The following is an 18,244-nucleotide window of genomic DNA, read 5'->3' on the forward strand; positions in this document are numbered from 1 at the left end:
GGATTCACTTTTAATTGAAACCAGAAAAACTCCCAGCCTTTGCTAGAGAACGCAGCTTTAGTCTGAGATTCATATCTTTATAAAAAATCAAGACTGAGTGCTACTTTTGGAGTATTGTTACTTACAGGAAATCCGCTCTCTGTACCAGAGTCTTTCAAATATTCTTGCACCAAGTAAATTGGATTAAATGAACTAGAAAACTGTTCACTCAGATCACATCTTCTCCCAATACTGTGTTCTCTAAGCTGCACAGCTCACTTTTTGTACAATAATAGAACAAAATCGGAAAAGTGGGGATCACAGAAACAACTGTTTACTGATTTTTTTTTGTGTGTGTGTGTGGTACTCGGGGGTGGAACCTAGGGGCTTTTCTACCTCTGGGCTATACTCCTAGACCTATTTTATATTTTATTTGGAAACAGGGCCTCACTAAGTTGCTGAGAGCCTCACTAAGTAGCTGAGGCTGGCTTCGAACCTGTGCGATCCTCCTGTCTCAGCGCCGCCCGGCTTCCCGATTACTAATTATTATAAGACATTACCCCAATACGCTGTACTTACTCAATATTTATGATAACCCCGATGAAGAGGACCATCAGTGTACCCTTGAGGACTAAGAGACATGAAGGGAATTCAGCAGTCGCTGGCACAGTTGGAACCCGGGGCTACATGCCAGGTGAGCCTCTACCCTGGCAAACCCAGCCAGGCCACTTTCGACGGCGTGGACACGGCTGCGGGCCCAGGGAGCTCAGGCCCCGCAGTCTCCGCCCAGACCACCCGCGTGCTTTCCCTCACTCGGTCTCCCGCCGCAGCTGCGCAGCCAGGCAGACATCGAGGCGGCCACAGCAGAGCTGGACAGTCTCAGCTACTTAGTGAGGCCCTTTGCAACTCAGTGAGACCCTGTTTCAAAGTAAAGCTCGGAGCTCCGCCAGCTGGCGCGGGCCGGGAGGACGGAGCGCGGCTCCGACAGAGGCGGGCGACCCCCGCTGCCCACCCACCGCTCCTCACCGGCTGGCCTCGCCGTCCTCGCCTGGCTCCGGGCGCCGCCGCCCGCTGTTCCTTAGTACCATCCCGGCGCTGGCGGACCTGCTCAGCTTCTGGCGCAAATTTGGCGCGCTGTCTCTAATGCTCGCGAGACACAGGATCCCGGCCGTCCAATCAGGGCGGCACTCAGAGCTCAGCCGGCTGACGTATGCGCAGGCGCGCTGGCTGGGGGCGGGTCCCGTCAGAAGCTGGGTACCAGTACGCGTGCGCAACGCCGAGGGGCGGGTCCCGTCAGGGCCGGGGCGGGCCTTTGAGTGGCTGCCCCGCCCCGCCCGGCCCCGCCGTCCTCCAATCAGCGGCGGCGCTCGGGGAGGTGCCCCGCCAGGGACCGGGGAAAAGTGTGCGGAGGCGCAAGCTGCGAACCGCCGGGTTGGTCCGGGGCTCCGCTGCTGGACACGGCGGGGCGGGAAATGTCAGGCCGTCCCCGCCCCGCGCCCCGGGCCCGGTGCCCCGCGCCCCTTTGGCCTGCCATGGGGATAGCTCCCGGCGCAGCGCAGAGGGGGGACAGCGATGGCGCCGGCGGCGTCCAGGCTCCGGGGCGAGTCCACGCTCGTGGCTCTCCCGCAGCGCGCGCTCGCCCAGTACCTGGTGCTCCTGCGGCTCTACCCCGTGCTCACCAAGGCATTCAGCAGGTGGGCACGCGGAGCGGAGGGGTGGGAAAGGCGGGTGCCCTCGACCCCGAAGTGTGGCTCCGCACCAAGGTGACCCCGCAGCCGGCGGGAGCAGCCGCAGGTCGAGGCCGGAGTGTCTCTGGTTAGACCTGGGAGCCTGCCGAAGGGAAGCCACAGCCGGGCACTGAGCGCAGCAGCGCTGCGGTGAGACGTGCGCTTTCTTGGACTTGGGTACTCTAGTTTTTATGAGACATCCCCGCTGTAATTACATCACTTGTTAACTTTATAAGCTGTCCTATTGTTAATTAATTCATCTTCCTGAATGGAATGCTTCCTGAGTGCACAAAGATGCCAAAGATCCCTCCTTTCACGGAGCTTGATGTTCTAGTGAAGGGTTAGAAAAAAGCAGACACATATGTGACCTGAGTGGTCAGAGGAGTTTTTCCTTCGGAGGTGACATTGAACAAGTGAAGCAATAACGCTGGGGGCAGAGGGCACCACAGGTGCAAAGTGGCTGAGGGCCGAGTAGCCTGTTGGGGGAAGGGAAGAAGGCCTGTGTAGTGGAGTCAGGTGGACACGCCTGTAATTCCAGCCTGAGCAACTTAGCAAGACCCTGACTCAAATTAAAACTAAGAAGGGAAGCCAGGCGTGGTGGCGCACGCTTGTAATCCCAGCATTTGGGAGGCTGAGACCGGAAGATCCCAGTTTGCTGACAGCCTCAGCTACTTAGGCTGGAGGTGTAGCTCGGTGGTATGAGTACTTGCCTACTATGTGCCAGGCCCTGGGTTCAATCTTTTTTTCTTTTTTTCTTTTTTGAAGTACTAGAGATTGAACCCAGGGGTGTTCTACCTCCTAGCCACACCCCAGCACTTTTTTTTTTTATTCTTTACTTTGAAACAGTGTCTCACTGAGTTGCAAAGTGCCTCACTAAGTAGCTGAGACTGTCCTCGAACTGCGATCCTCCTGTCTCAGCCTCCCAAATGCTAGGATTACAAGCATGGACCACCACGCCCGGCCCCTGGGTTCAATCTTTAGTACTACAGAAATAAATGACGTAGCCAGGATGCTGACATGCATATAGCCCACAGGTGGTGTCCAGATTTTTCGTCTTATATAGTCGGTGTGTGCTTAATTCTGTGCAGTTTTACCTCATGTGTCTATACCACAGTAAAAAAATACAGAGCAGTGTCACCGTAAGGACTCCTCCTGTTGTTCTTTTATAACCACATATCTTCTTGACTCCTGGAATGGTAGCATTCTGCACAGTTACAGTGCACCAACAGAGTGTTGGCAGTGGTGTGCTTCAGCAGCTGGAGTCTGACTGTTTGTGTGTGTGTGTGTGTGTGTGTGTGTGTGTGTGTGTGTGTGTAAGGGTGAGGCTGTGTGTGTGTGTAAGGGTGAGGCTGTGTTTTCTCCACCTTCTGAGGTGGGGATTCTATGGCAGCTCTTTTGATGATCTCAGAGCAGCCCTGTCAGTTCCCATGTAGGAAAGGAATACCTTTGAGCGGGTTGCTGCTGTTTTCTGATTGCCTCTCTATCCACAGTGGTATTTTATCAGCACTTGGAAACTTCCTGGGCCAGATAGTTAAGAAGAAGCGAAAAAAAGAAGACTCTCAAAAGCTTGATGTCATTGGGCCTCTCAGATATGCAGTTTACGGGTGAGTGCCACAGAGGGGCTGACTGGCCGCAGCCAACTAAGCACAACTGATGTGGGCTACCAACACCACAATTTTAGAATACCGTAACTTGGGAAAATACTTTTTAAAAAAAGCACTGAGGCCGGGCGTGGTAACGCACGCTTATAATCCCTGCCATTGGGAGGCAGAGACAGGAGGATCGCACAGGTTCAAAGCCAGCCGCGCTGACTTAAGAGACCCTGTTTCCAAATTTAAAAAAAGTATAAAATAGGTCTGGGAGTGTAGCCTGGAGGTAGAAGGGCTTCCAGGAACCCCAGTACCACCAAAAAAAAAAAAAAAAAAAAGCACTGAGCTGGGCATGGTGGCACACACTTGTAATTCCAGTGCTTGGTTGGGAGGCTGAGACAGGAGGATCATGTAGGTTCAAAGCCAGCCAGTTTTACAAATTAAATCCACCCTGAGCCCTTTGGCTAACAATAGTTTTATAGATGGATTATTTTGAAGTCTTTTCCAGTCTTTAGCCATACTACCTAGAATATGTCTGATCTTGTTTAAAATCTTTTCCAAAAAGAGTAATTTTTTTTTCTCCCCCGAGGTGCTGGGAATGGGATCTGGAGCCTCATGCCTGCTACGCAAGTGTGCTCTGTTAGAGCCACTCTCCCATCCCCTAGCGTTTCTTGTTTGTTTGTTTTGTTTTGGTACTAGGGATTGAACCCACCAGCATTCTACTTATGAGCTACACCCTGTTTTAGTTTTATTTTGAAACAGAGTCTCTCTAGGCTGATGAGTCTCACTACTTCTAGAGGTTGTCTTTGAACTTACCTCAGCCTCCCAATTACTGGGATTACAGGTGTGCACCACCATGCCCGTCTGAGTGATTTTTTGTGTGTGGTACTAGGGATAGAACCTGTGGGTGTTCTACCTCTGAACTATGCTCCCAGCCCTATTTTATTCTTTTATTTGAAACAGGGTCTCACTAAGTTGTGGAGGACCTCATAAGATTGCTGGGGCTGGCCTTGAATTTGTGAGCCTCCTATCTCAGTTTCCCAAGTGATTGAGTGGTTGATATGTGTGTGCGCATGTGCACACACACACACACACACACACACACACACACACATTTTATTTTTTTTTTGCGGTACTAGGGATGGAACTCAAGGGCACTCTGCCTTCGAGCTACCCGCAGCCCTATTTTTTATTCTTTATTTTGAAACAGGGTCTCACTGAGTTGCAAAGGGCCTAAGTAGTTGAGACTGTCCACGAACCGTGATCCTTCTGTCTCAGCCTCCCAATGCTGGGATTACAAGCGTGCATACCACGCCCGGCTTGAGTGATATTTTTTAAAATTCAGAATTCACATGGCCTGTTTTTGTACTTGCAAGTGTGTTCACTTGAGTCATTTCCCCCACAAGGTATTTAAAGCAGTATTCGCCCCAGACAGTGTTGCCCAGGGAGAGCATTTGTAGCCCCACCAGGGCCACAGACCCTGTAACCCTCTGCTAGTGCCACAGAACCTGGGATGGATTTGGCGTGAGGCTGGGCCAGAGAAGGGCATGCCATGGAATACGGTCCGCTCACTGCCGCTGTGGCTCTCAGATTCTGTGTCACAGGCCCGCTGAGTCACTACTTCTACCTCCTCATGGAGCACCTGATCCCTCCCTCGGCCCCCTGGGCGGGTGTCCGGAGGCTCCTGCTTGACCGTCTCGTCTTCGCACCCACGGTCCTGCTGCTGTTCTTCCTCGCCATGAACGTGCTGGAGGTGAGTGTCTCCAATATGCGGGCTGGGAGAGTGGCTCAGAGGTGGAGTGCTTCCTGTTGTGTTCAAGGCCCTGGCTCCCGGCCCCAGCATCACAAAAATAGAGAAGTCCTCGTCAAGGCTGGATGCTGGGATTACAGCTGCTCACCCTGCTTCTGCCCTCCCGCAGGGGAAGGATATGGCGGCCTTCATTGCCAAGGTGAGGAGTGGCTTCTGGCCTGCGCTGAGGATGAACTGGCGAGTGTGGACACCCGTGCAGTTCATTAACATCAACTACGTGCCCTTACAGGTAGGCCACACCCCACACCCCACCAAGGCCTTTCCCTTGGCCTTCTTGTTCTTCAAGAGCTGTAGTTTCTTTCTAGTTGGGTGTCCACCTGAACTTCCAGACTTCTGACCCATCCGCGGGTAGTGTCCACCACCTCAAATGCTTACATTTTGGATTTGGGACTGTAAAGCCACAGAGGGTCTCCTGAATGGTCCTCCTGCTTTACCCACTCATTTGGTGAATTTTGTTCAGAACCCCATGCCAGGTCCACTTTGGCTTCCTAGTAACTGAAACACTGTCAGCCGGGCATGGTGGCGCACGCTTGTAATCCCCACGCTTGGGAGGCTGAGACAGGAGGATCGCACGGGTTCGAAGCCAGCCTCAGCTACTTAGGCTCCCAGCAACTTAGTGAGACCCTGTTTCCAAATAAAATATACAAAAGGTCTGGGAGTATAGCCTGGAGGTAGAAAGCCCCTGGGTTCCACCCCCAGTACCACCAAAAAATAAAAATAAATAAAAAAAATAATAATAAAATAGGGCAGAGGGTGTAGCTCAGAGGTAGAATGCCCCTGGGTTCCATCCCGACCCACAAAAAAAGAAGAAGAGAAAAGAAGCACCGTCCTGGACAGAGGAGCCCTGCCTCACCCCGCCCGGCCACACCTAGCCCTGCTGGGCAATGGTGTTGCAGTTGGGTTGATGCAGCCAGTGGGAAGCGTGGGGTTCTGCTCATGCAGCTGGACTCAGCTCTAGTGATTAGTGAGATGGACAGGCCGCCCTCCATCTCGTGGGGCCCCCTGACTAGGATGGCTGAGCTCAGGTGGGGTGATCAGCAGGGAGCAGGACAGAGGTGGGTCAGAGCCGGTCACCGTGGGGAGGAGGCAGGGATGGCTGGTGTGCCTCCTCCAGGGTGTGGTGCGATGGCCGTCCTGGGATGTGCTCAGCTGGAGGAGGGGCAGCTTGGGTGTGACTCCACCTGTCACTGCCTGTTTTGCCTTAGCTTTAAACATGGTTAAGAGGACTGTTTGTTCTCCTGCCTCTGGAGGGGCCTGCCACAGAGCTTGGGACGAGCTGAAGGGGTTAGTAAGTACAGCGGGCAGGTGCTGGGCTGGCCAGCTGAGAAATGCTTGCCTGGGCCGCTGGTCAGGTGACATGCTCGGCGCCTCTGGCTGACCACATGCGTCTGACCCTTCCTTTTGCAGTTCAGGGTGCTCTTTGCCAGCGTGGGGGCTCTGTTCTGGTATACCTACCTGGCCTCTCTGGGGAAGTGATGTGGCCTGGGGGCATGTCAGATGCACCGTGGAAGGGAGAAAGCAGAACCACCCATCAAGACTTGGTCTCACTCTGAATGATGTGATCCAGGATGCCCGTAATTATGGTTGAAGTGGAATCTCTAATCATCAGAATCGTGTGTTTTAGAGACACCCCAGCTGCCATGGGCAGCAGAGATGGTTTCACTTGTTGCCTTGGACCAAATGAGGGTCACAATAAACTGTAACAGACGCTTCCAGTCTCAATTTCTCCGGAGTTACTGGCCCACTGGGAAACGTATAGCCAGGTGTTTTTCTTTCTTTGGTATTGTGGCAAAACACAGACAACACACAGCTTACGTTTCAGTGTACACTCAGTGGTGTTAAGTACAATTACATTGACCTGCAGCCACCGCCACCATCCATTTACAGGAGGTTTTATCTTCACAGGCTCAAATTCTGTCCCCACTAAAACCTGAGCTCTCCACCCCAACCCCAGCCTCTGGTATCCACCATTCTCCTGTCGTCTATGAATCCGAGTGTGGGTACCGCCTATGAGTGCAGTCACACAGTCTATATCCTCTTTTTTATTTTTTATTTTTTATTTTTTGCGGTACTGGAGATGGAATGCAGGAGCATTCTACCTCCGAGCTGTACCCCCAGCCCTGTTTTTTATTCTTTAATTTGAAACAGGGTCTCACTGAGTTGTGAACGGCCTCACTAAGTAGCTGAGGCTAACCGCAAACCACGATCCTCCTGTCTCAGCCTCCCAAATGCTGGGATTACAAGCATAGACCACCACGCCTGGCTCAGTATATACTCTCTATCACTGGCATATTTCACTTACCATAATATCTGCTATGCTTTGAACGTATCCCCTCCAAAATTCATATTGAAGCTTAATCCCCACTGTGGGAATATTAAGAGTTGTGGTCTTGAAGGACGTAAATTCCTCATGGATGACGAATGCCCTATGGAAGAGGCTTCGGAGAGCGTGTGCTCCATTCCAGCCGTCACATGGAGACAGCCCTTCCCTCTGGAGGAGGCACATAGCACCATCTCCGCAGTGGCCCCTGATTTTGGACTTTCCAGCCTCCAGAACTGGGAGAAATGAATTCTAGTTTTTAAATTACCCAGTCTGTGGTATCTTATTGTCACCAAGGTTCATCCATGTCGTAGCACATGTCAGGCTTTTCCTCTTTACAAGGCTGAATAGTCCGTTGTGTGTAGCCCATATTCAGTCCATCCATTCCTGTCAGTGGGCACTGGATTGTTTCGAGCTGTTGATCTCTGTGACTGCCGCTGCTGTGAACACGATATGTATACAAATACCTGTTCATGTCCCTGCTTGTCCTCCGAATCCAAGAGAACCGCATAGACAGTTCAGAATATATTGGGGTGAGGTGGGTAGTTCCCAAGGGAAGTTTAGGGTATTTTCAAGAGTAACTGAGGCTCCTGCAGTTGGTAAGGACCATGACGAGTCCAGCTGTACCTCCCACTTGCCACTTTCCCAGTGAGCCTCACCTCACCTGGCCCTCACAGAAATAAGGATCTCAGTCTTAGCAGATGCTAGATTCAGTTCTAGAGATCAGCCAGGCCAGGAGTGCATACCTATGTTCCAAGATGCTGGAAGGCTGAGCCAGGAGAACCGCTTGAAATTGTGAGTCCACGTCAGCCTAGGCAACACAATGAGACCCATCTCTGAAAGAGAAAATCCAGTTCTCAATTCCAGAGATTAGTTATGGTGCTAACATCGGCAGAGACTTTATTCACTATGCCAGAGCTCTTGAGAACTTCGCAAGTTGGCACTCTTCGATCACGCACAGACTTGTGAAGTGGGCACCATTGTCCTCTGTCTCGCCGTCTCTCTCTCTCTTTTCTGCAACTCAGTGAGACCCTGTTTCAAAATAAAGAATAAAAAAAAAAAAGTAGGGCTGAGGGTGTAGCTTAGAGGTAGAATGCTTCTGGGTTCAATCCCAAGTACTGCCAAAAATTATATATATACATATATGTGTGTGTGTATATATATAATGTATATATAATGTGTGTGTATGTATGTGTATGTATATATATACACACACATATATATATATATATATATATATATATATATATACACACACACACATACACATACAGAACTGAGGGGCATTCTACTTCTGTGCTACACCCTCAGCCCTACTTTTTTATTTTATTCTTTATTTTGAAACAGGGTCTCACTGAGTTACAAAGGGCCTCACAAAGTAGTAGCTGAGGCTACTGATCCTCCTGTCTCAGCCTCCCAAATGCTTGGATTATAAGCGTGCGCCACCACACCCGGCCTTTTTTATTTTTTATTTTATTTTGTTTTTTGTGGGTTTGGGGATGGAACCCAGGGGCATTTGACCTCTGAGCTACACCCCCTGACCTATTTTTTATTCGTTATTTTGAAACAGGGTCTCACTGAGTTGCGGAGGGCCTCACTGAGTAGCTGAGGCTGGCTGTGAACCGCGATTCTCTGGTCTCAGCCTCCCGAATGCTGGGATGACAAGCGGGCGCCACCACGCCCGGCTCCTTTTTTTTATTTTTGAAACTGGGTCTCACTGAGTTGTGAAGGGCCTCGCTAAGTAGCGAGGCTGTCTGCGGACCGCGGTCCTCTGGAGTCGGCCTCCCCAATCTTAGGATGATAAGCGTGCGCCACTGTGCCTGGCTGGTGCCATTGTTCTTGCCATTTCACATTTTGGGAAACTGAGGCAAGATCCCTCAGTTGATATTAGATGGATTTTGGATTCGGATGCAGCCACTGGGGTCTCCCAGCAATCACCTCTGAATGTAGCCTCTCTGAATATCAGGGTTAGGAGCTGGGCATGACAGGGGACACTTGTAATCCCAGTATTTGGGAAGCAAAGACAAGAAGGAACACAGATGTGAGACTAGCCTCAGGAACTCAGTGACCTAGCAACACTTTCTGTTCTGTGTGTGTCCGAGGATTGAACCCAAGGCATTCTTACCTCTGAACCTCAAGCCCCATTGTTTATCTTTATTTTGAAACAGAGTCTCACTAAGTTGCAGAGGGCCTCACTAAGCAGCTGAGGCTGACCACAAAACCTGTGATCCTCCTGTCTCAGCCTCCCAAGTATTGGAAGTACAGGTATGCACCATCACACCTGGCGTTATTTTTTATTTTGAAACAGTTTTGTATGCCAGGTAGTGCACACTTGTAATCCCAGTACTTGGAGACTAAGACAGGAAGATTGCAGGTTTGAGGACAGCCTCAGCAAGAAGTGAGACTCTCATCAACCTAATGAGACCCTACTTTAAAAATAAATATAAAATAGGGTTGGGGTAGCTTGGAGGTAGAATGCCCCTGAGTTCAATCTCCAGTACCAAAAAAAAAAAAAAAAAAAAAAAAGCCACCTGGGTGTGGTGGCACATACTCGTACTTGGGAGGCTGAGAAAGGAGGATCATGGTTCCCAGCCAGCCTCAGCAATTTAGTGAGGCCTTGTTTCAAAATAAAATAGGATGGTGGTGTAGCTCAGAGGTAGAATGCCCCTGATTTCCATTCCCAGTATAAAATAAATAAATAAGTTAGGCATGGTGGCACACACCTGTAATCCTAGTACTTGGGAGGCTGAAACAAGAGGATCACAGGTTGGAAGCCAACTTCAAAAATTTGGTGAGAATGTCAGCAAGTTAACAAGACCCTGTTTCAAAAAAAAAAACAAAAACTACAGCTGGGCATGGTGGCACATGCTTGCAATGCAATCCCAGCATTTGTGAGGCTGAGACTGGAGGATCTCGGTTTGAGAACAGTTTGAGCTGCTCTTTGCAACTCAGTGAGACTGTTTCAAAATGAAGAATAAGAAACAGGGCTGGGGTGTAGCTCGGAGGTAGAATGCTCTTGGGTTCAAACCCCAGTACCAAAATAAATAGCCAGGTGTGGTGGTACACCCTTGTAATCCCAGTACTTGGGAGGTGGAGACAGAAAGATCACAGGTTCGTAACCAACCTCAGCAACTTAGACCCTATTTCAAAATAAAAGAATAAAACAAAGCTGGGGGTATAGCTCAGAAGCAGAATGCCCCTGAGTTCAATTCCTAGTAAACAAATAGGCCATAAAAAACAAATAGGCCAGAGTTAGGCCAAGGAGAGTTCATCAGGGCAGTTTTATTTTTAAAATTTCTTCCCAATACTAGGACTTGAACCCAGAATGCTCTGCCATTGAGCTACCTCTCAGACCCTTTTATTTTTGAGACAGGGTCTTGATAATTTTTCCAGGCTTTCCTTGAACTTGGGGTCCTTCAGCTTCAGCTTCTGGAGTAGCTAGGATGGCAGGCATGTACCACTGCACCCGGCTTTTTTTTTTTTTTTTAACGTATCTCTTTACGTTTGTAGTACTGGGCATTGAGCCCAGAACTACACTCTTAGCTCCATTTTCTTTTTTGTTTTGAAACAGGATCTCACTGAGTTGCTGAGGGCCTCGCTTAAGTGCTGAGGCTGTCTTTGAACCTGCGCCTCTGCCTAGTACTGGGATCTTGGGCCGGCACCACCGCGCCCAGCCGCGAGTAGGTGTTTACTGAGGGCAGTTCCATCGGGAAGACTGCGCAACAGTGTGCAGGTGTGTGAACTGAGCAGTTCTACCACTCCAGGCTTGAAGAGGTCCCCAAGTCCAAGTGCTGCTCTGCAAGGCGCCTCGGTACCTCGGCGGCACGCCCCCATTAGCTCCCTCCCCGGCCCTCCCAGGACCAGCCACCGAGCGCTCCCAGGGCCCTCCGCGGCCGGCGCCGCCGGGCGGGGCGGGACTTCCGGCGCCGCCGGGCGGGGCGGGACTTCCGGCGCGTGCGCGCGCGGAAGCGTGTCCCTAGCGGCGCGCCGGGGACCGCGCGGGCCCGTAGCATGGCGTTCCGGCAGGCGCTGCAGTTGGCCGCCTGCGGGCTGGCAGGGGGATCGGCCGCCGTACTTTTCTCGGCAGTGGCGGTGGGGAAGCCGCGAGCCGGCGGGGACGCGGAGCCGCGCGCGGCGGAGGCGCCGGCCTGGGCTGGGGGCCCGCGGCCCGGGCCCGGCGTCTGGGACACCAACTGGGACAGGTGCGGCGGGCGGCCTGCGCTCCTCTCGCCCTTCGCGTCTCGGTGCAGCCGCGTGTTGACGCCTGCCAGGGGCGCGGCCCGCCCGAGGGTTGGTGTGCGAGCACGGCCGTGGCTCGGGGGCACGCGGGGCCGTGGGCGGGTGGCGTGCTTAAGGGTCCCAGGGTTCCTGTGCGAGGAGGGCGTGCCCAAGGGTGCCCAGTGCTGGTGTGCAAGGGCTAGCGGGGCTTGTGCAGCGCTGGCCAGGCTCCCGCCAGGCCAGGGGTCGGGCCTGGGCTTTTCACTGTGCTCTTCCCAGTTAGTCTGACGACTGGAAACACAGTCTTGTCAGAGAGCTGTTGGTGGGCGTTAGGAATAAAGGCCTTAGGACATTCCTTCAACACTAGGCGAGAGCCACTGTCTCTGGTCAACCTGCGAAAGAGGAACGTGGAGTCTGGAGAAGAGGAACTAGCTTCCCGGCTGGACCACTACAAGGCCAAGGCAACACGGCACATCTTCCTCATCAGGCATTCCCAGTACCACGTGGATGGTTCCCTGGAAAAGGACCGAACTCTGACCACACTGGGTATGTGCCTGGGTGTGCGGCCCTAGCTGATCCCCTGGTTGGCCTTGAAAGTACTGGGCACTAGTATCCCAAACCTGTGTCAGGGCCATCAGCTGAGAGTCACACATTGCCATTACCAGTTATTGGCAGGTTGGATGGCTTCCTAACATGTCTGTAACTTGAGAAATACAGGGCTGGGGGTGTGGCTTAGTAGTAGATAGTTTGCTGAGGATGTGTAAGGCCCTGGGTTTCATTCCCAGCAGAAAAAAGTTAAAAAAGTATCGCAGCTGTTCTCACATGCACATCATAAAATCAGTGCATATTCTAGCAGGAGCTTCACATTCTCCTTGATGTTTCTGGGGCAGGAAGGGGACATTTCTCATCTTCTGTTCCTTGCCTAATTGAACATCTTGTTGATGACTTCTGTTCATCATGTACAGATCTGTCTGATTAGCATCCACATCAGAGTTAGTTGGATAGATGAGCCTGACAGACAAAATCTCACCCTTGCTTGCAGACAGAGGTGTTGGTTGTTGCACTCACTTGTAAACTTTGCCAGGGAACTCCTCTTGCCCGTGTGCCCTGTGCAGGTGCAAATAAATTCCTGTGAAAGCACATGCAGCCTGTTCTGAGGGAGAGTCTCAATCTTATTTTTAAGAGGAAAGGTCTTACTGTGTTGCCCAGGCAGGCCCTGAACTCCTAAGCTCATCCCCTTTTAGTGATCCTCCTGCCTCACTCTCTCAAGTAGTCGGGATCATAGGTGCCGCTAGTGTGCCCAGTTCAGTTAAAATTTCAAATACTTTCTTTGTTTGAATGAAATATTTCCCATTGATGTACATATTTTTAAATTGCATGGTAAAGAGAGGTTTTTAGCTGGGCATGGTGGCGCATGCTTGTAATCCCAGTACTTGAGAGGCTGAGACAGGAAGAAGATTTGAGGCCAGCCTCAGCTACTTGTGAGGCCCATTGCAACTCAGTGAGACCCTGTTTCAAAATAAAGAAGAAGAAAAAAAAGGGGGGGGGCTGGAGGTGTAGCTCAGAGGTAGAATACCCCTGGTTCCATCCCCAGTACCTCAGATAGAACATCCCTGGGTTCAATACCCCAGTGCCACACACACACGCATGTGCACACACACACACACACACACACACACACACACACACGTTTCTAAGCCCATTCTCCAGGAGAGACACACACACACACACACACACACACACACACACACACACACACACAGGTTTCTAAGCCCATTCTCCAGGAGACACACACGCACACGCACACACACACAGGTTTCTAAGCCCATTCTCCAGGAGACTGCCCTCCCCTCAAAAACTATTGTTCCTGGGTACAGATAGGAAGCAAAGCACAGAACACAGAGTTATGGCAGCCGATAGAAACTGACTTCCTGGGGCGTTTCAGCCAGATGCTAAGGTACTTGTGACAAAGAGCATCTGTACTTGCCGGCACTCTCTGTCCAGCAGTGCTGAGATCTTTAGTTTGTATGTATGTATTGGTACTTACATACATACTTACATCATGTAGCTGGTGGGACAGTGTGGTATTGGGGAAGTAGTATGAGAAAAAGTAAGTTGTTCTCCCAACAAATAGCAGATCTGCTTCTTGTTATTAATGGAATTAGATGAATTTCTTTATGGGGTTGAAGACAGTTGTATGATTGTCTTGTTGCTTTTGCTTCTGAGGCTCTGCCCCCTTTCCCACTAGGGCCATAGGATGGTGGGGCCTCAGGTGGCATATGATGCCCAGGTGGACATCAGTGTGCAGCAGGAAAGGACTGGGCTGGGTCTGTGTGGTTCTAAGAGGTGCTTCACTCTCAAGGTCGAGAACAGGCTGAACTCACAGGGCTCCGACTTGCAAGCTTGGGGTTGAAGTTTAACAAAATCATCCATTCCTCTATGACCCGGGCAGTGGAGACCACAGACATCATCAGCAAGCATCTGCCAGGTAAGTGTTGGCAGAGCCACCTGTGTGCCAGTAGCAACGGCTTTCGAGGGTGCTCCTGTCTGAGCGGTTCACCTCGAGCCACTCTGCTCTCCTCAGGCGTCTCCAGAGTCAGCACAGACCTCCTGCGAGAAGGTGCTCCCATCGAGCCTGACCCACCCGTATCTCACTGGAAGCCAGAAGCTGTGGTAAAACAGGCCACCTGGACAGGGACAGGATTCGCCCTGCTGTGACCCTTGACCCTGCCTGTGCTCTCACACTGGTATTCCTTGTGCCCCTAGCAGTATTATGAAGATGGAGCCCGGATCGAGGCTGCCTTTCGGAACTACATCCACAGGGCAGACGCCAAGCAGGAGGAGGACAGCTATGAGATCTTCATCTGCCACGCCAACGTCATCCGCTACATCGTGTGCAGGTAGGGCTACATGGCTGCAGTGTCTAGACGTAGAGGGAAGGGGAGGACCAGGATGAGACCCTCACTGGCCCCCTCCATGTGGTTCCCATGCGCTGCCTCAGCAGGCGGTGTTGCTCCTGGCCTCGGGCTCCTGGGTCGTCTCATTCCTGGGATGCTGCTGAGTCCTGGTCAGCTGTCTGGTGGAGTGTCTGAGTTGGGACTTTCTCTGTGTTGTGGGAAGAACAGCACAGAAGCATTGGGCCCTGGTGCTGGAGGGTCTCCTGGGCAGAGCTGATCTGGTCAGAGTGCTGTGCCGTACACTTCAGTACACTCTGGTCATTGATGAATGTTTTGGGACAGTGAAAAAGTCCGGTTTCCCCTCAGACTGGTCCTAAGAGCTCTGAGGATCTGTGGGTGGGTCTTCTGGCCATAGCCACTGGGGTTTTGTTTTCCAACTCCTTTATTTCTTGAATGTCGTCTTAAGGGGATGCCTTCTCCTGTGTGTGGCCATGATGCTCACTCTGTGGCTCAGGAGCTGTGACTGTCCTGTTTGGCTCATTTGCTGCTCAGCTGCTCTGCAGGGCTCCTGTTTGGGGCCTTTCCCAATACTCTGGCACTGCAGCATGTTCCAGGCTCATCGTATTTCTCCCTTTTGTATCTGTGTGGTACTGAGGATTGAATTTGGGCATTCTATCTCTGAGCTATACCTTTACTGCCCCCCCCCCCCGCCTTTTATTTTTTTTAATTTATTTTTTTTTGCACTACTAGGGATGGAACCCAGGGGGTATTCTACCTTTGAGCTATTCCCCCAGCCCTATTTTTTTTTTGCCCCCTGTGGTGCTGGGGATGGAACCCAGGGTCTTTCTACCTCTGGGCTGTACTCCCAGACCTATTTAATATTTTATTTGGAAACAGGGTCTCGCTAAGTTACTGAGAGCCTCACTAAGTAGCTGAGGCTGGCTTCGAACCTGCGTGATCCTCCTGTCTCAGCCTCCCAACTACTGGGATTACAAGTGTGCCCCACCATACCTGGCTTCTATTTTTTATTCTTTAATTTTTGAAATGGTCTGAGTTGCCAACGGCCTCACAAAGTAGCAGCTGAGGCTGTCCACAAACTGTGATTCTCCTATCTCAGCCTCCCGAATGCTGGGATTATAAGTGTGTGCCACCATACCTGTCTTTTTTATTTTTTATTTTTTTGAAACAGGATCTCACTAGGTTGATTGGGAGTCTGTGAGTCTCACGACCTGATAGGCTGTCATTGGACCTGTGACCCTCCTGTCTCAGCCTCCCAAGTATTGGAATTATAGATGTGTGCCATCACACTCAACTCATGTTGTATTTCTGTACCCTGGAATTAGCCTGTTTTTGAAGGAATGCTAGGGCAGTTGTGGAAGCCTAAGTTAGGAAGGCTGCTGTAAACTCATATATCTCAGATAGGAACAGGACTGACTGACTCTCAGTAAAGTGCAAAGTTTGAAAAAAGGTGCAAACCTGTCTCCAATTTTGGGTCCATTATAAAATACGCCTTGGGGCTTCCGTCCTGTGGGGCCTCCTCAGTGTCCACAGTCTGGTGGCGATAGAACCACCCTGGTCAGTTATGTTTTCTGATGCCATACATGAGGTTTTTCCTTCCTGCCCTGTGAGCCTGTTACCAGAGCCATTATGGTCAGTCCCCTTAGGCATTGTGCGTGGTTTGGCCAGGAGCCCAGGACACCCAAAACGCAGGGCTGTTGGGGAGCTGGGGTTCCCTCCCTGTCTCAGACAGCTCCAGACAGAGCTGTTAGGGTCAGGGCGTGGTGACCCAGTGCACAGGGATTTGGCTCACACCCTCTTAACAAGAACCAGCACTTCAGGATGCCACTTTCTCTGCTCTCTGCCAAGATCTACCAGAACTCACATTGGTAACATCATGTAAATCCTGATAGTTTCAAGGTGGTGGCACTAAGGATGAAATTTATCAGGAGTAACTGGGCATTTGGAAGTGGACATCATAATCACCTGTTAGACCCAAGCTACCACCCAAACACAGGATGATCCACTGTGCTTTTTTTTTTTTTTTTTTTTTTTGATACTGGGAATTGAATCCAGGGATATTCTACCTCTGAGCTACACTCCCAGCCTTTTTATTTTGAAACAGGATTTCACAATGTTGCAGAGGGTCTTGCTAAGTTGCTGACGCTGGCCCTGAACTTGCAATCAGCCCCCCAAATACTGGATTACAGATGTACACTACCATGCCACTCTAGTGTTCCTTTAGGGGGTGTGCCCTGTTGTGAGGGATGATATTCAAGACTTTGGAAAGGAGCATAAAGCTGAGTGTGGTGATGCACTGGGATGCTGAGACAGGAGGGTCAAAGGTTCAAGCCAACCTAAGCAACTTGGTGAGGCTCTATTTCAAAATAAAACAAAATAGGGCTGGGAGTATAGGCCAGAGGTAGAATGCCCCTGGGTTGTCTCCAGCAAACACCCCCTCCCCACCCCCATGAAAGTAGTTATACTTCTTTTATTTATTTATTTTTTGGTGGTACTGGGGATGGAACCCTTCTCAGGCTATACTCCCAGACATATTTTATGTTTTTTTTTTTTTAATTTGGAAACAGGGTCTCTCAAGCCAGCTGAGGCTGGCTTCGAACCAGCACGACCCTCGTGTCTCCACCTCCCAAGTGTGGGGATTACAAGCATGTGCCACCACGCCCAGCAAGTAGTTATATTTTAAGCTGACCAAACCTGCAGGAGGGAAAAGTCACAAGTGGCCACTGGGCCATGCTGAGTTTGCAGGGCAGGCCAGTTTCCTGAGGAAGAATCAGTGATACTAAATTTTTTTGGCAAATTATTTGTTGTGCCTAAAGATACTTTTTAAGCCCATGAAAATGTTACAGGGGTTGTGAATTGCACCTTTATCCTCTAGGAGAAACCACTGAGTTTATTTAGAAACAGATCTAACGTACTATGTGCTCCCTGTTGGTTATATGGGAAAATAGAAATTTGTGTAATAAACCAGTGTTGACTCTCACAGAGCTTGAGTTGGGGTTGAATACTCTCAACAGGGGCTGCCCCCTTATTTGATGGGTTGGCCAGCCTTCTCTTGAACCCCATGTTTGTAGACAGATGACCTAACATAGGACCAGCCATAGTATCCACTCAGCCTGGCCTAGACCTGACCTTGCCCATCTGAGCAGGATGCTGTAGCACCAGTTGTGTCCAGGTGTGAACCTCATCTCTTTTCCTTTCTCCAGAGCACTGCAGTTCCCTCCGGAAGGCTGGCTTCGTCTCTCCCTCAACAACGGCAGCATCACACACCTGGTGATCCGACCCAATGGCCGAGTAGCACTCAGGACCCTTGGGGACACCGGGTTCATGCCCCCTGATAAGATCACCCGGTCTTGAAGTCCACCTTGAGGCCCTGCCCTTCCCTTCCTCGTCTCCTCCGTCCAAACTGCACGGCAGCTTTGTTTTGTGTCTAGAGGAAGAGGCTGGCAGGAAGGTGGAAGTATGTCAGATGCTAGGTTTGGGTAGGTATTTCAGGCCCAGGCTGAAAAGGGAAATGTTCAGGTCACATAGCCTGACTTCTTTTCTACCTTAACATGTACTGCCAGGACAGCCTTGTCTGGTGTGGAGAAAGAACCTTCCCAGGCAGGGCAGGCCTGTGCTGGGGACTGATTGGCCCTGCCATCCCTTGGGACAACCAATGGCAGATCAGCACTGAGGTCCAACCAGTG

General features: G+C 51.0%; 3 protein-coding genes across 4 annotated transcripts in view; 2 read left to right on the top strand and 1 right to left on the bottom strand.

The window, feature by feature from the left end:
• POLE (DNA polymerase epsilon, catalytic subunit) overlaps positions 1–1,067 on the bottom strand; it is a gene marked incomplete at both ends in the record, with an annotated part of 44,813 nt that extends 43,746 nt beyond the window's left edge. The window contains one exon of the mRNA XM_080717494.1: positions 1,006–1,067. Within this exon, the coding sequence (XP_080573620.1) occupies positions 1,006–1,067 (62 nt within the window). The remainder of the gene's footprint in view (positions 1–1,005) is intronic.
• Positions 1,068–1,551: 484 nt separating this feature from the next.
• PXMP2 (peroxisomal membrane protein 2) lies at positions 1,552–6,581 on the top strand (the record flags this gene model as incomplete). The annotated part of the gene is made up of 5 exons (XM_080717519.1): positions 1,552–1,673; positions 3,197–3,310; positions 4,886–5,048; positions 5,215–5,334; positions 6,513–6,581. 5 exons carry the CDS (start codon positions 1,552–1,554, stop codon positions 6,579–6,581), a joined length of 588 nt encoding a protein of 195 aa, XP_080573645.1.
• Positions 6,582–11,436: 4,855 nt separating this feature from the next.
• PGAM5 (PGAM family member 5, mitochondrial serine/threonine protein phosphatase) lies at positions 11,437–17,912 on the top strand (the record flags this gene model as incomplete). Of its 2 annotated transcripts, none has more annotated exons than XM_080717723.1 (6): positions 11,437–11,627; positions 12,011–12,189; positions 14,006–14,131; positions 14,228–14,316; positions 14,410–14,543; positions 17,762–17,912. In XM_080717723.1, the coding sequence occupies 6 exons, from the start codon at positions 11,437–11,439 to the stop codon at positions 17,910–17,912; spliced, it is 870 nt and encodes a 289-aa protein (XP_080573849.1). The 2 variants fall into 2 exon arrangements, with proteins under 2 accessions (XP_080573849.1, XP_080573850.1); XM_080717724.1 differs by having other exon boundaries at positions 14,413–14,543.
• Positions 17,913–18,244: the final 332 nt, after the last annotated feature.

This window comes from Muscardinus avellanarius, assembly GCF_963383645.1.
Source record: "Muscardinus avellanarius genome assembly, chromosome: 21".
Taxonomy (NCBI): domain Eukaryota; kingdom Metazoa; phylum Chordata; class Mammalia; order Rodentia; family Gliridae; genus Muscardinus; species Muscardinus avellanarius.